Raw genomic sequence first — 16,627 nt, forward strand, 5'->3', positions numbered from 1 at the left:
CCTACAAGGGCGGGCACACCCACAACAAAGGCCCGGTGTCTACATAAAGACAGGAGATGACTTCTAACAGCGTTTTCTGGACTGAACCTGCTGGTCGTTTCGCCTCTGTGTTTTCTCTCATATCTGCAGCTTCCTTTGCTGCGTTTTCTGGACTGAACCTGCTGGTTGTTGCGCCTTTCAGTTTGGCTTCATCAACACAGCCTTCAGGTACTGTTTGACCAGCGTTTTCTATTCCACGTGGAGTTTGGGACATAGGCGGCCTGTTTTTTTCAGGACAGCAGCTTCTTTTGCTGCGTTTTCCTCTCCCGTGGGTTTGCTCCTTTGCAGAGGGGGTCTTTGGTGTTGCAGGCTTTGGTGGCACTCTTGGTACTTGTGGAGGACACTTCTACTTCAGAGTTTGTGCATTTTTTTCTTGAGATTGAGCCCAAGCTTTTGTGATGGCTGCACCGACTTCTCTTCATATGTTTGCTGAGTCTGCCAAGTTGGATGGTTCCAACTACACCCTATGGAAGGTGAACGTGAAATCTGCCTTGCGTGGCGTGGATCTCTGGGATTGGCTTGTTACACTGGCCAATGCCACTCCTCCCACCCTTGCTTCCGGTGGTGCGACTCAGGCACAGATTGATATTTGGCAGTCGAATGATCGACGCATTTTCTCCTTTTTGATGTTGAACTGTTAGGATTATGTTCTCTCTCATTTGCGTACAGCAGATGCTGCACATGAAGTTTGGAAGGCTTTTGCAGATCTCTATGAGATCAAGTCTCCGGGTCGGATTTTGGCGTTGGAAAAGCAACTTATGAACTTATCAGTTTCTGCCTTTCCATCTTTATCTGCTTTCATCTCGAAGATGAAAGATCTCCGGGACGAGCTTGCTTTTTGTGGCAAGGACATCTCCACAGAGGACATGGCTATTCGGCTGCTCTCCAAACTTCCAGAGAGGTTTGATGCATACTTTTAGTCTCTTGTTTCTTCTCCTCGTCCTGTTCCAGTTACTTGGGAGGATGTTCTCCCCTCCGTTATGCAGATTGAGTCTCGCTTTGAGGAGCGGAATGGCATCTCTGGTGGCCCTGATGGAGCTTTGGCAGCGCGAGATAAAGGGAAGAATCAACAAAAGAAAGGAAAAGGGGGTTCTGACAAGAACTCCAAGGATTCTGATAAGGATAAAGACAACAAATCTTCAAAGAATAAGGACATTGAATGTCATTATTGTGGCAAGAAGGGTCACAAGTCACCCCAATGTCACAAGAAGAAGCGTGATGAAGCAGCAAAGAACTCTTCCTCAACGACGGTGTCTTAACCCAAGTAGGATCATGGCATTCTTCTCTTAGCAGGTACTTGGTGTATACTTGCTCTTGTGACTTCTCAGGCACAGTCTTGGATTGTTGATAGCGGTGCTACTGCTCATATGACATCCCATCGAGATTGGTTCGAGGACTTCACTGCCAGATCAGGCGAGATCACTTTGGGTGATTCTTCTTCTGTGCCAGTGCATGGACATGACACTATCCCCATCTTCCGTTCTGACGAGGACGAGGTACTTCTTTGACGTTCTGTATATTCCAGATTTGGCTTTTAACCTTTTGTCAGTGAGTGCTTTTACAGCTCAGGGTGCGGAGGTGATCTTTTCTCATTATGAGATTACCATTCGTGATAAGGCGACTGGTAGCATCTTGGCTCAGGGAGTCCAAGATAGTGGTCTCTACAAGTTGACCGTTCTGCTTTCTTCTGGTACTTCTTCTGCTCTTTGGCATGCTCAGTTTGGCCACTTGAGCTATCAGCTTCTACAGCGAGCTTCGAAGGATGGGTTGGTTGAGGGATTACCGACCATCAAGGCTCCGTCTTCTGCTTTCTCCTCTTGTTTATAGGGGAAGCAACACCGAGCTTCCTTTCCGAAGGAGGCGACACATAGATCTTCGACATCACTTGCTCTCATTCATGCAGACTTATGTGGTCCTATGAGTACCGCGTCTTTGAGTAAGGCGTTGTACATGCTCGTGATGGTGGATGACTTTACCAGATATACTTGGGTTTTCTTTCTGAAGACCAAGGATTAGACTTTTCAATACTTCTGTGATTGGAGAACTGAGGTGGAAAAAGAGATCGGTCACTCGGTCAAGGCTCTCATGATCGACGGAGGGGGTGAGTTTACATCCCAGGAGTTTAAGCAATATTGCAAGACACATGGCATTTGGAGACAGCTTACTACGTCATATACTCCCATCACAGAATGGAGTTGCCGAGAGGAAGAATAGGACCATTGTGGAGATGGCCCGTGCTATGCTTGAGCATTCTTCATTACCTCGACGTTTCTGGGCCGAGGCGGCTTCCACTGCTGTCTACATTCAGAACAGGTCTCCTACTGCTGCTCTTCCAGCAGATAAAACTCCATATGAGGCTTTCCATGGTGAGAAGCCCTCCGTTGTTCATTTCCGGATATTTGGGTGTGCACCGCATATGTTCATGTGCCTAAGGAGCATCGCTCCAAGATGGATTCGAAGTCTCAGTGCATGACTTTTCTCGGATACAACACTATGTCCAAGGCATATTGTCTTTATGATCCTCAGGCCAGCAAAGTTGTTGTGAGCCGTGATGTGGTGTTCGACGAGACTCCTCCATCTTCAGGGGGGGTGGTGAGCTTCTTCTTCCTCCACCTCCGTCTCTGCCTCCTTCTCCTACTACTCCTCCGGTTGCTTCTTTTACACCTCCAGCTGTGGATTCTTAGTCAGATGATGATGACTCCGCTCCTCCTTCGGCGAGTTCGAGCAGATCTGTGCCTGGATGGTATTATCTGCTCCTTTGCCTGGTTCTCTCCGGCGTTCTTCTAGAGTTACAGGGAAACAAATTCATGAGGGCAACATGTTTGTTAATTATGCTCTTATGTCCTCTATCATTAATGGTCCTTATGATCCCACTTCTGTGGACGAGGCTCTTTCACATGAGCCTTGGCGTCGTGCTATGTAGGCAGAGCTGGATGCTATCGAACGGAATGGCACTTGGATTTTGGTGCCTCGACCACTGCAGCGTAAGGTGATTGGTGTGCGTTGGATCTTCAAATCGAAGTTCTGAGCTGATGGCAGCTTGGACAAGCACAAGGCGAGGTTGGTTGCCAAGGGTTATGCTCAGCGCCCTGGTGTCGACTTCGATGAGACCTTCGCTCCGACGGCCCGGATGACTACCATTCGCAATGTTCTTGCTCTTGCAGGTCATCATAGATGGCCCGTTTTCCAGATGGACGTGAAGTCGGCTTTCCTGAATGGAGAGCTTACACAGGAGGTTTATGTTGATCAGCCACCGGGATTTGTTGTTCCAGGCAAACAGGATCATGTGGTTGAAGAAGGCTTTATATGGTCTGAAGGCAGGCTCCGCAGGCTTGGTACCAGCGGATTGATGAGTTCTTTCAGAAGCTCGGCTTGCGCCGTTCTCATGCAGATTCGAACCTTTATATCCTCCTTGAGAGGGGGTTGATTGTTATCATTGTGGTCTATGTTGATGACCTCATCTTTATAGGTTCTTATTCTGTGCGGATCCGTTCTGTTATGGATGCTTTGGAGACGGAGTTTGAGATGACGGATCTTGGCCTCTTGCATTATTTTCTTGGCTTCGAGATTTGGCAGACCTCGAAGGGCATTTTCTTCTCTGAGTAGAAGTACACACGGGAGATTCTCGATAGATTTCAGATGACTGGGTGCAAACTAGTATCTTCTCCTATGGATATTGGTGAGAAGCTTTCTTCACTTGATGCTTCTCCAGGGACTGATCAGGGATAGTATCGGGTTCTCGTTGGTTGTTTGGTATGGTTGACCTACTCCCGATTGGACATATGCTTCGTAGTTAGTTTATTGAGTTCCTTCTCATCCAAACCCCGTCAGTAGCATTGGCGGTGTGCTCTCAGAGTTCTTCGGTATTTGCGTGGCACTTTGGACTTTGGCATCTTCTATGGCCAAGGATGCACTCTTGTTGGATGGTCTGATTCAGACTGGGCTGGAGATCCAGATACTTGGCGTTCGACCACTGGTTTGTTTTTACACTTGGGTCTGGAGCCATTTCTTGGACTAGTAAAAAGCAGCCTACTGTGGCGCTTTCCTCTACCGAGGCGGAGTACCGTACAGTTTGTTATGTTGTATGTGAGGCGATATGGTTGCGGAGATTATTGGAGGAGCTCGGTTGTCCTCCTACTGGATCTACTCTTCTTTGGTGTGACAATCAGAGTTGCATCGCCATCGCCAAGAACCCTGTGTTTCATGCTCGTACGAAACACATTGAGATTCAGTATCACTATGTTCGTGAACGGGTTCTTGCTGGAGATTTGCGTTTGGAGTATTGTCCTTTTGTGGAGAATGCTGCAGATTTGTTCACCAAGCCGGTTTCTCAGGCTTCCTTGGCTCCTCGTCTTCGGATTCTCGAAGTTTGTTCAGCATCTGGTGTTGAGAGGGGGTGTTAGCACATTCATCCCCAGATTCTGCTCTTTTATGGTGCCCATTTGGTCCCTTTTACATGGCCTTTGCTTGTGGGCTGGCCACCCCTTTTTCTAGTATTTTTCTGGGATTTTTCCCAGCTTTTCTGGCATTTTCCAGTTGGCCTGTCCAGTAGCTCTAGTCGGCCTGTTTTGCAGCTCCAGTCGGCCAGCTTACATCTACTATAAATAGTGGGTGCTGGCCTCTCATCATTCATTCAGTCTTGTACATATTTTGCTCCCTCACTTGTGAGACTTGCAGTGTCTCTTGCTTGGGACTGTTTTGCTTCAGTATATTCAGCATAGTTTGCTCCATATCTCTTTCTCTCTTGCACTCTCTGTTCAGCACATTCTAGTGCCACTCTGCTTCCGCTCTGTGCACTCTTTCAGTTCCTACCCTTATGGAACAAGACAACCATCATCTTAAATAGGTATCTCAATCCAGTCAGCTTGCCCAGAGGATATGGAGGAGGGGATCAGCTACAGCAACCAGCTCTCAGCTTGATATATCTAAGCTGAAGAGTCTTCCTTTGAGCATAGGGTTCCCCCAAGATACTCAACCCAGATGGGATCTTCATTCCTGACCTGTAAAATAGTGTCCTACCTACATTCTCAGATTATGAGGGAACCATTCTGCTCCATTTTGAAATACACTCTGTCAAGTCTAGATGAGCTATCAGTATATTTCAAGCTAAAATAAGTAAGTGTGCCCATACTCAGACCTCCATCCCCCTAACAGTTAACTCCTAGCCATCAACAAGCCTCTTATGCAAACAGAGCTCGTCCCACTGGCCCTTCTAAGATCCCATTAGCACAGCATTACCACCTTTCCTGTCCCCTGGCTTGTCTACCATGTTGAAACCGGCCATTAAAATCCATGGGTGTTCAGAGCCATTCTCACGTAAGCTTTCTCTTTTTTATGAGAGGGCTAGCCATAGATATTGACCACCCAGAACTTTTGGTCATCCAGAGATACTTCCAGGAGAAGAGTCCTGTCATTAGGATGGTTATCTACCATGGAGGGTTGCAAAAGTTTATGAACTAAGGTCATCACCCCACTGAAACCCTTTTATAGCCCTTCATAAAAGGCCAACTATTGTTCAAAGGATCTCTTTCTTCTAGATTGTACATATTTGTTTTTGATATACCATGTGTTACAGTTTTACTATTCAAACTACAAGATGATATTCTGTTCTCAGGGCATTCTATCAGTTGCACTTGGTGAAAGCAGATGTTGCCAAGAGGTTTATTCCGTCAGATTTAAAAATTGTGCAGGCTTTTGGGTATGTACCTGGACTTTGTCTTTCATGCTGCTTCAGCCAAAAGATTAAGGATCTGATAAAGTTACTGATTGCAGATGGTTATTGTGAGGCAGGTACACTTTGGGTGGCTTATATTTGGCTCAATATGATAGCAGTCCAGCAGGAGCTTTTGATGAGGTTTATTCATTGCTTATCATTACAGTTTATATTATTGGACACACTCACGTGCGCGCACGTGCATGTATGCACAAATAGGAACCAAAAAGTCCATATATATAAATTCCATGCTAATACTATTATAGTAAGCAATAATATATATATGTTGTAACCTTAATATTCTATATTATAACAATAATATCTTTTAATTGTTAGTAATTTAGGACCACAGTCTCATGGCTAGCAGCATTCTCTCCCAGAGACCTAACCAAACTGATGCTTTGTAACTTGGCTGTTATATTAATATTTAAAACTACTTCCTTCAATTACTGTCAGGAATTTAAATAATCTGTATACATTGAATTACAGTGAAACTTTTTGAGTTTCTTCTCTTTCTATTGAACTCAATTGGTAGACACCATGTCTATGCTGTCATCTATCAAACATGCTTTCAACTTCAGACCTGATTATTATTATCTTTGAATGTTTTCTGCAGCTTGTCGTAATTGCAGGCACAGTTTGGAATCCTCCCACTTCTTGCGCGTAAGGCTTCCATATTAATGAATCATTCATGCATGAATCCTAAATGGAGGCAAGTATCTGAGCTGTGACTTACTTAATGCAGGTGGGCAGCAAGAGTACTTGTTAATAGCACAAAGGCATGTGATCATGGAAAAAAGGTAAAGTTACGCGCATTGGCATTGGGGGTAAGTTGGTTCTGTGACCCACTTGCAAGTACAACACAGCCTGCATCCAAGGCTTGTGTGGGTTGTAGCACGGGCACAGCGTGTGCAGCCCATAGGGCAGTTTTATACCAGTTTCAAATTTATTTTCTAGCACTTTGCATGTTGTTTGCGTGCTTGAGGAGTCGTCCTAAGCTTCAGGGAGCATAGTAGGGTTTGGGAATAGTTAGTTTTGAATACCTTTTTTTGAGTTCCAGTTTTCAAGTTTCCATCATGGCCTTTGAGGGTTCATTGGGAGTTTCGATTCATATGCTGCAGAAGGAGATGGCCACTTGCGGTAGACTTTCACAGCCTTGTTGGAGGCCATATCTTCAGCTTCTTTTGGCCTCAATAGCTTTGTTAGAAGCCATCACCATGGTTTGCAGGATTACAGGCAGTAGAGCAGAGACTACCTCCAATTGTTTGTACGAGAAGGGATGCATTACTGACATCCAATTCGTTGGCCACGGTTCCTATGAATTGAGTTTGATTCCGAGATGTTGGCGACCATCTAGTGCATTATACTGTTCTGCAATGTACTTCACTCAATGGAAGCTTGGCTTCTCACTTGACACTGAACCAAACTTTGCAGCCATTGTGGCTCTTATAAGCCCACCCTAAGTAATCCACTTTTTTAAAGTCAATCCCTTAAGGTGTAGTGTCAGAGTAGGATGCCTTGCACAATAGTAGAATATGTCAAACTAGATTGCCATTTTTCCTGCGGCTTCATAAGTGAGTTGGTAAGTAATTGGACTCTTGAGCAGGAGGTCTTGAAATCAATTCCCGCTCGCCTTAGCCTATGAACACCTGTTTTCTCACTAGTGAATGATGGCCTCCCCCCTGCTCCTGGTGGGTTGAGCAAAAGAGGCGCAACATCGTCGACTGAATAGTAGGATCTCTTGCCAGAAAAAAGAAAGTAGATTGCCATTTCAAGTATGGTTTATGTACAGGTTCAAGGATGGTTAAGAATGAAGTACAGAAGGCTTGTTTTCAGGTGACTAACTTATGCTTAGGAATGGATGACGCTGTCACCACCATGGGTTGCATGATGTGGTGATGTCTCTCTAGAGATCCTTAAAAGTGTTTGTAGTGTATGACTCTTTTCACATTTGAGGCCATTGTCTGATATTTCCTAGCATTCATGCATGTTAATTGAAGCTTTAATGCTCTTGCAGATGAGCTGCTTTACATTTTTTTTTGTAGTAACAGTGTTGTTCTTGTTTGATTGCAGGAGGTTGGGCTTCCAAGTAAGCTGGCAAGCTTCTCACAGGTGAGTGATAGGGTGCAACATCAACCTTGGCCTTCTCATCTTTTCAGTGTAATGCTTGTGCGTATTTTGTGTATGTAACCCCACTGCTTGCACACATTTGCATGCACATGCAAGTGCACATGTGGTCACATGCATGCGTGCATGCATCTATTTTTTTCTTTAAGCTCATGCTCCTTGTGTACATTTTCAACTATCATAAAGCATATTTTTAGCTAATTCAACTAGACAATGTGCAAACAAACTTCCATCTATTATATGTAAGCTTTTTGCAAAATTTGTAGGCTTGCTGTTACCTCTCCACTCTCTTACGACTAAAATGTTCTTGAAGTCATCCCTTGCATCCTAGATAATTTTATTAGGCACGACTAGAGGAATCTCTTTGCTAACGAAGCCTATTGCAAGTGTTCACACCCAAATACAAATGTATCGGTGCTGCTGACTACTCTTCTGTGATGTGGAGGCGCAGATACATTGCTGCTGCAGGGTCCCCCTTCTTGTTGATGCTGATGCATGCTAATGTACGAGGATGAAAGACAGGGAAAACCTATTAATGGGTGTGGCCAAAAATGAGTTACTCTTTCTTATTAGACTGAAGCCTGCTCTATAGAATCTGCTGCATAGAGAGTGACTGCAATTTCGTAGGCTGGCATAGTTTACCTTGGTATTTTGGAGCTTACCAGGTTTCTGGAGCTGGACTGGTGTCATGGTTTGTTTGCATCATGATTTGTTATAAGTTAATTTGGCTATGTAATTAGGCATTGAATGGGGGCAAAGGTGGAAACTCTGTGCTCTGACTATTGCAGTAAACTTCTCTTAGAGCTTTTGTAAAGTTATGGTTTCAGTTTGTAGGCTTGCTTTAAGTCTCTTCTCTCGTATGACTAGTGTGCTTTTGAAGTTATGTTTTGCATCCTGGATCCTTAGGTGAAATTTTCATGGATGGCTATAAAGTATCTTTGCTAACAAGCCTGTCAAAAATGTGCGCAAAATGGCTGGGGCTGCTGACTGCTTTGTTGTATTACAGAGGTGCAGATACATTGCAGCTGCAGGTTGAAGTGACCTCCTCCTTTAGGTGTGCCGGTGCGTGACAGACTGAGAGACAACGGAGATAACCCGTGTGTATGTTACCTTTTTAAGGTGAAGGAGCAGGTGCACTACTGTTTCACATGTCAAATGATGGGAGCCCAATTGATGGTAGAGACTGGCTTTTTCAAAGAGTGGGGTACATTACACTGAGGCATTGTCGGACAGTGGGGCTAATTTGGAGAAGATCGAAGAGGTTCACTGCCATCTTATTGGTGGAAGCTGCGGTTTGGAATGTGCGAGTCAGGGGGTAAGTGGTTTGTCTGACACACAGGGGTGGTTGTGGAGGTCCTTGAAGGCTTGCAAGGACTGTTCTATGACCGTGCGGGGCAGTGGAAGAGTCCCATTGGCTCTTCAGGCATGGCCTTCTTTTGTGATTGGGTGACCACTATGGCTGATGGGGGATCCTCATGAATGGTTGGTGTGGGTGTGACGGACACACCAGGGGTGGGGGATGAAGGGCTGCGTGCAGCAGAGCAAGTGGGCGGTGGATGTCCTACTGCAACCAAGTGGGTGGTTGGGACTAGTTGGAATGTGAAGTCGGTTGAAGTGGATGTCCGTTGCTTGGGGCATCCCGGGTGTAATGATCCTTAGATTCTGGACAGTGCCTCTGCAGGGCGGTGCCTCTGCAGGGCGGTGCATCTTCAGGAAGGGGGCACTGGCTTTGGTAGTGGCCATATTCCCTACGTCTGTAGCTGAGGACGAGGTGATTGCGGGGTGGGGGAGTGCATGTAGAACGGTTCATGGGAGCTGCTGCCATAGTGGCTAGTGCAGGAGGATTGGCAATGAGTGGTGGAAGGTAGGTCACCTGAGGAGTTGGTTGGCAAGGGGGGGGTGTAGCAGTGTGGAAGGTTGGCGGAACGGTAAGGGAGGTGGTGGCATACTGGGCGGGGTTAGGGGTTGTTGAGGTGGGGTTAGGGGCTTGTTGCTGATGAAGTTAACGGAATCCCTTCAGATAGTAAGAGTTTTTATCTTCATGTCCTCCCTTTTTGCAGAAGGAGCAGCAGCTCCTCTTTGGGCATTCCTGGACGGTGTGTCCCAGTGACTGGCATATGACACACCATAGCCCCTTCTTGGCTTCTTGTTGTGTCTTCAGTTCCTCAATCTACTTTCTGAGTTGGAGCAGAGTGCTATTTCTGGCTTACTTTAAGTGCTTCTAGCTCCTGCTTCAACTGAGCCACCACGTCATGTAGTGGTGTCGCCCGTTGGATGTACAGAGGCCACATCACGCTCAAACATGAGACATGCATTTCTAGTTGGGAGGCTAGCTCCTGGAATTTCCAACAAGGTGGTTGGTTGGGGATGAATCTCCCAAATCTTCCGTTGGGTGGTCTTGGGCAAGGCCTGTGTCACCCATTGGCGCACCATGAAGTCGCCCGGGTAAGTCGGTAGGCGGGCCACCAGCAGTCTGGTCCATGTCATAAGTTCTGACACACTCCCCCTGGTGGCAATTGCAGCTTCCCTAGCTCCTGGAGAAGGTGCTTCCCTAGCTCCTGGAGAAGGCAGTCCTCATAGTTACCAGATGCGGAGGAAGGTGTTCTTTAGAGTGGCCTAGTCTGCAAAGTGGTTAGTTGGAAACTGACTGAACCAATTGTCTGCAGAACCTTCTAGAGTGGACTGGAAGAGTACCAAGAAGGCATCCTTCTGCTCAAGGCTGCGGCTCTTGCACATAGAGATGAACCATCAGATGTGGTCATCTACATCTTCAGTAGTGTATCCTCTGAAGGTGGGAAGCTTGACATTGACTTGGCCCAACACTGTGGAAAGGGGTTCTGTGCTAGGAGGGTTGGCTGGGCCTCCAGCATTGTTGGGATTACCAAAGTTGGCTGCCATAGGGAAGGGTGGAAAGGGATCCCTAGGTGGCAACATCTCTATCCAAAGAGTGGGCCTTTGCAGAGAGCAAGGTTCGATAAAAATCTGAAGCAATACTCCTCACCTTATTTGGATCAATATGAAATTCTCCTTGAGAATCCTACAAGCATCTCAAAGTGTCCCTACTATGCATAGGTCCATGTGTTGAGGAAAACAGTTTGTTGCATCTTCCACCCATCTGTGTCCAGAATGTCTCATTAGCATGAAATGCAAACTTAGCCCACCTATCCATGGCCACCTGTAACTCAGCTCTAACAGTGGACGAGGTCTAGGATCCAAGGGGACACAGGATGCTTCTCGTGTTCCCTCTGTAGCGCAGCCAACCTACGTCTGATAGCTGGCTCCTTGTCCAGAGCCTCTTCTTTCTTGGCCAAGGCTACAGAATGATAGTGCTGGCTAGTCTTCTCCTGGGCCAAGGAAGCCTCTTGTGGGGGTTAGGATCATCATAAAGCCTCCAAATCTCTCTAACCTCCAGGGAGGTCTGCATCTTGATAGAGAGAGTTTGGGATGCGAGCATGGGGTACACGCTTTTGCTTCCCAAGTTCCCGGATGCATAAGACTAATGCAATGATCTGATTTGGTAGTACCTGGCAAGATGGCAATAGAGCCTTCTCTATCCAGGCCCCAATCATCCACGTAAATCTGTCCAATGGTGCAAAGATGCATCCATCCCCACTTCTACGGTTATGCCATGAGTAAGATAAAGAGTTAGGCCTCCTTTGGAAATCATCCTCTGTCCAACAATCCTTGCCATAGAAGGAGAGTATAAATCTCTCCCAAGAGGCTCTCTCCAAGGGGTGTATTCTACCCTCACGGCCACGCTTTTTGTCCAATGGCTGCTAAACCATGTTGAAGTCTCCTTCAACAATCCAATGATCAGCCAGGGGTAGCAGTTCTATGATGGTGCCCAGGTGCCTATATATTAGGCGCATAGATATTCAAGATACCTAGTTTTCGTCCCTTCTTTGCATAACCAAATCCATTGTACTCTAGCAGGTTTGATAACACCATGGCCAATAACATCAGGCAAAAGTGATGTTGACATTGAAATGCATACCCCACCTTTGGTCCCTTGTGCACAGGACCAAAAAGTGTGTCCAGAAAGGATCTTACCAGTTTTACCACACTGAAACATATCCAATTTGTGCTCCTGCACAAGCAGCACATCCATAGGTCCACCTGTAATGGCATGGTGGAGTTGATCCTTAACAAGGCGCTTCTTACTGCGCGTAGGAAGCCTCCCTAGACCTTGCACATTCCATGAGATATTCCTCATGGTGAAGAGGAGGTTTTGATTCCGGACCTGAGCAACCACTTGGCTGGAGTGTGGAGCCATCTCTCATAATGCTGTAGAATGGGGGTAATCCTTGGAGCAAAGTCCAGTGTCAGCATGTTCACTTTGTTGTTGACTTTGCATAGCCTCTGCATATGTGTGCAATGCATGGGTGTCTTGCAGGACACCATGGCATATCTCCTGTGGCACATCTTGTAAGGCCTCATAAAATGGCAATAGGTCGTGTGCATCCATACCAAGTGCATCTTGCATTTTGTCCATCCCAGGCAAAGAGGACTCAACATAGTCATTTTGTCCTGATGCAACATCCTTATATGAGGATGACTTTGCAAACTCATCACTCGGACCCAATACATCAACACTGTGTACATTGTCTTTGGGAAGGGCCTCATCTTGTGCCCCAACGTTCCCACCTTGAGGATGGCCATGAGAGATGACCCGCCACTTCTGGAGAAATGCTAGCTAAGGCAGAGCATTAGGCTCTGTTGCTTGGGGAGTGCGTTTGCGCCGTTTCTTGTGACTCCTAGCCCTAGGGCAATCCGGTGCAAAGTGGCCCATTTGGTGATAGACCCGGCCCTAGTCAAGTCTGCCTCACGTCTCCATACGTTGCTTCAAGGGAGCATTATGTCCCGAAAGTAGCACACAATCCTCAAAGGGTTCACTATCATGAGCCAACACCATAACCTTGGAATGTCATCAGTTGAGGCAATGACTTACTGGCAGTAGAAGTGGGAAAAGCTGGGATGATGGGCATCTATAGGGGCCAGCCCAAAGGCTGCCCCAATGGCCTCCAATAATGGCCAATAAGCATGAGGAAGACCTGGGAATCTGAGTGTAGCAGGGTAACGGTTCCGGTCTTCTTCAACAAGGTCGAAGTAGTTGGTGTAGGGTAGGAAGAAAATCTTCCTTGGGCCCAAAGGGAAGGGACTGCCCTTGATCACTTTTGAGGCTGCCTCCGCTGCATCAAAGTCTACTTGGAAGAATCCTCTCCCAAGTAGCCTTACATCTTTAAAATGGAGTGCGGAGTCGGAAGGCAATGCCGCTATTACCCAGTCACGGGCCTAGATACGGGAGGGGCGAGAGCTAGAGATTTTTCCAATGAGTGTCGTCTTGGAGTCTTTTTCAATTTCGACGAAGAGGATCACAAGCTCGTCCTGTGAAAACTGGGTGGTTTGCCTGGCCGGAGGGGGTTGATTAACCATGATGCTAATCAGAGAAAAAGGCTGACTTGAAACTTGTTTAAGAGTAATCCGCTCTTGAGCGAGGCGGATGAGAGTGCAGTGAAGAGAAGGGAGGCGGAGGGGAAAGCAGGAAGGTTCGCCCGACCGGAGGGGGTTGATTAGCCATGATGCTAATTGGCGAAAAATGCTGACTTGAAACTTGTTTAAGAGTAATCCGTTCTTGAGTGGGGCGGATAAAAGTGCAGTGAAGAGAAGGGAGGTGGAGAAGAAAGCAGGAAGGGAAGGAAAGGGCAGCAAGGAGGGCGGGTCAGAAGAGGCCAGGCAGTGTGGGCAGCAAAGGAAAGCGGGGCAACAGGAAAATGGGGGCAGCAGGGAAGTGGGGGCAGAAAAGGCGGGGGCAGCTAAGAGGCGGCCCGGGGTGGGTGGGGAAGGCATAGAGGTGCACAACGCTCAGGTACGGGGAGCTCCGTTCGCCTCTTCTTTTCACATTGCAATGTTTCTCATATGATTCCATTTTGAAGAATGGCACTTGGGATTTAGTTGACTTGCCTTTCAGCAAGAAAGCTATTGGTACAAAGTGGGTCTATAAGATCAAAAGAAAGTCGGATGGTAGCATTGATCGTTACAAAGCTAGACTTGTAGCAAAGGGAAATGCACAACAGAAAGGCATAGGTTACGATGACACCTTTTCACCCACATCTTGTATGACTGCCATCAGGTGCTCATTGCTATGGCAGCACATCATCAATCTACGCCGGCTACCGATCTGCGAGGCAATCGAAAGAAGGCAGTTTTGATGTCCAGCTGATGCACATTCCAACCAAGAGCAGCTAGACACTATTCAGAAGGCCCATCAAAGAAGAAAGAAGGCAAAGAAGGCCAAGCGGCAGGAGAAGCGATGGCAGTAGAGACAGGCTTCTGTTAGTAGTAGCCCTCTGCTTTATGGTTCTTCTGAGCCTATTTCAGAGCTGATGAAGATTGTAGGTGTGTGCGAGGCTATGTTGGCTGAGTCTGATAATGTTGCTCCCTCATGCCTTTAGAGACAGACATGCAGCCTCCCCCTAGTCCCATTCAATGTTCATCCCCACAGGAGGAGGATCTCTAGCACTCGTTCTTTTTGCTCCGGACTAGAGAGATGTTGCAGCGGTGCCTATGGTCTTGTCTCTTAGTTCTTTCAATCTGGCCCTTGGAGTTTTGCTCCGGACTAGAGAGATGTTGCAGCGGTGCCTATGGTCTTGTCTCTTAGTTCTTTCAATCTGGCCCTTGGAGTGGACTCAGGTTTTGGCTTGCCCTGCTAGAGGTAGTTGTTTTTGTCATCAGGAAAGTGGGGGCACGGCTCTATCTCACATAGCTAGGTCTGATTCCCCTTTGCTCCGTTTTTTTCTCCAAGAGTCCGATATTGTTCATTGGACACTAGACCTCACCCTTCAATATGTCAGGGTGTAGTTAGCCCACAGGGTTGGTACCTTTCGGAGAGCAGGTGACGGAGGCTCTTACCCCGATTGTTTTGGTCTTGTTGCTTGGAGACGGTCTGCCAGACAGTTTCTTCTACCGGTCATTCTCCGAGTGTGTGAGACTTGGGTCCTGCCTCCTTACTCCCAGTCATGGAGTGCCACTGCTGCAGTCAGACACTTTGCTATCACCACCCCTGCTTTCTTGCCTTGGTTGACAGCTGCTTATGAGACTCCTGCTCAGTGCTTGAGGCCCCTCCCTTTCTCATGGCCCTTCTTCTTGGAGGATGCGGAGTCTGATTCTTCTAAAGATATTGCGGCCAAACGGCCGCATCATTTTGTCTTTGATGCCTGCACCTACGCTCATCGCTCTTGTAGGCAGCACACCTTACCTGGTTCCTCATGAGTCTGCACTTAGTCTCCTGGAGTATCAATGGTCTTCGTAGTTGGGTAGATGGGGATGGTTGTTGGTCCAAGCTACGACTGCGAAAGGAGTTAGATTGCAGGATTGTTTGGCAGTTGGATGTTCTTTTACTGCAAGAGCATCACATTTCCGATTCCCAAATCAATCAATATGGAAAGATTCTTGCAGGTCAGAGTCACTTTTTGGGAGCCAGCCTTGGGCAGGAGCAGTGGAGTATGTATCTCTGTTGGTGACAAATGGCTGAGCAGTGTGTGTGGCCATGGGACTTTGGTTGCTGCCAAAGCCATGTGGATTGCCCTGCAGACTAGAGACACCAGATTGGGGATTCTGAATGTGTATGTGTTGCGTCCCTTCCTACCTTGGATTCGTGGATTATTGGAGGAGATTTCACTAATCTTGAATCTTAGGAAGACTAGAGGGTGCAGTATCTGCATGGAGGGAGCCAGGAAATGGATTCTTTTGTTGGGATTGCAGTTGCTGAGCAGGAAGGTTGGGATCGGTTGATGTTCTCAGCACATTATTTGAATAGTTGGCATGAGATCTCCTTTCGCAGACTGTTTGGCAGTCTAGCCTTCTCTTGGGGCTTTAGGTGGCAGGGCGATAGGCGGCTAGAGAGATTGGACAGATTCTATGTAGATCACTGGGCTGTTGCCAGAGGTGGCTCCATTAACATTCAAGCCGGGACCATTATGTCAGATCATGTGCCAATTCATTCATTGCTTGACCCTCCCTCTGTGTCGGCCCCGGGGCAGCCTTGTAGGATCCCTGATAGTTTATTCCTATGCGGGGAGGTCAAGGAGGCCATTCGACTGCTTTGGGATAGAGATTGGACAGATACAGAGGATGTGGCGGAGAGGGTGGCCCAAACCTTGCTCGAGTCAAGCTGGATTTGTTAGGAGACATGGATGTCGTCTTGCTCCTTATTTGTTTTTGTTCTTTGCTTTGGCCATGTCTTATTTTCTTCAAGACGGCACTACATGAATTCATGGCCTAAGGTTACCTTTGGATTTATCTGAGGACCTCCTGATGCAGAGTATGCCGATGATATAGCTCTATATGTTGAGGATAATGCACAGGTCTTGGAGCATTTACAAGTTGTTCTTGATACTTTTTGCTTGGCAGCAAGAGAAAAGATCAACTGGAACAAGTCTTTGGGTTTCGTGACTGATCCTCTGGCTTCTCCTACTTGGGGTCAATAGTGGGGATTCACTTGGATTGGTCGCGAGCAGACTGCTCGCTATTTAGGTTTCCAGGTTGGCCTTGACATATCAGCAGCCCAACAGTTTGTTCTAGTGATCTCCTCTATCAGGAGAAAGTTGGCTTTTTAGAGTTCTGCTAGACTTTCTTTTTCTGATAGGGCCTTGGTAGTTAATTAGGTTCTCTTGGCCACGGCTTGGTATGTCACTTCTTGTTGGTGCCTTTCACGCTCGCATGGTTACCAGAGGAGTTGCTGGTTATGGC

The 16,627-nt window shown here is 47.0% G+C and overlaps 1 protein-coding gene across 1 annotated transcript in view; it reads left to right on the top strand.

Annotated features, from left to right (window-relative positions):
• LOC147608258 (protein NEOXANTHIN-DEFICIENT 1-like) overlaps positions 1-16,627 on the top strand; it is a 54,742-nt gene that overhangs the window by 25,258 nt on the left and 12,857 nt on the right. The window contains exons 3-7 of the mRNA XM_086788976.1: positions 5,654-5,737; positions 5,830-5,893; positions 6,369-6,415; positions 6,498-6,552; positions 7,826-7,864. Coding sequence (XP_086645102.1) covers positions 5,654-5,737; positions 5,830-5,893; positions 6,369-6,415; positions 6,498-6,552; positions 7,826-7,864 — 289 coding nt within the window. The remainder of the gene's footprint in view (positions 1-5,653; positions 5,738-5,829; positions 5,894-6,368; positions 6,416-6,497; positions 6,553-7,825; positions 7,865-16,627) is intronic.

Source organism: Cibotium barometz, chromosome 53 (genome assembly GCF_041138505.1).
Source record: "Cibotium barometz isolate CiBa-2024 chromosome 53, ASM4113850v1, whole genome shotgun sequence".
Classification (NCBI taxonomy): Eukaryota; Viridiplantae; Streptophyta; class Polypodiopsida; order Cyatheales; family Cibotiaceae; genus Cibotium; species Cibotium barometz.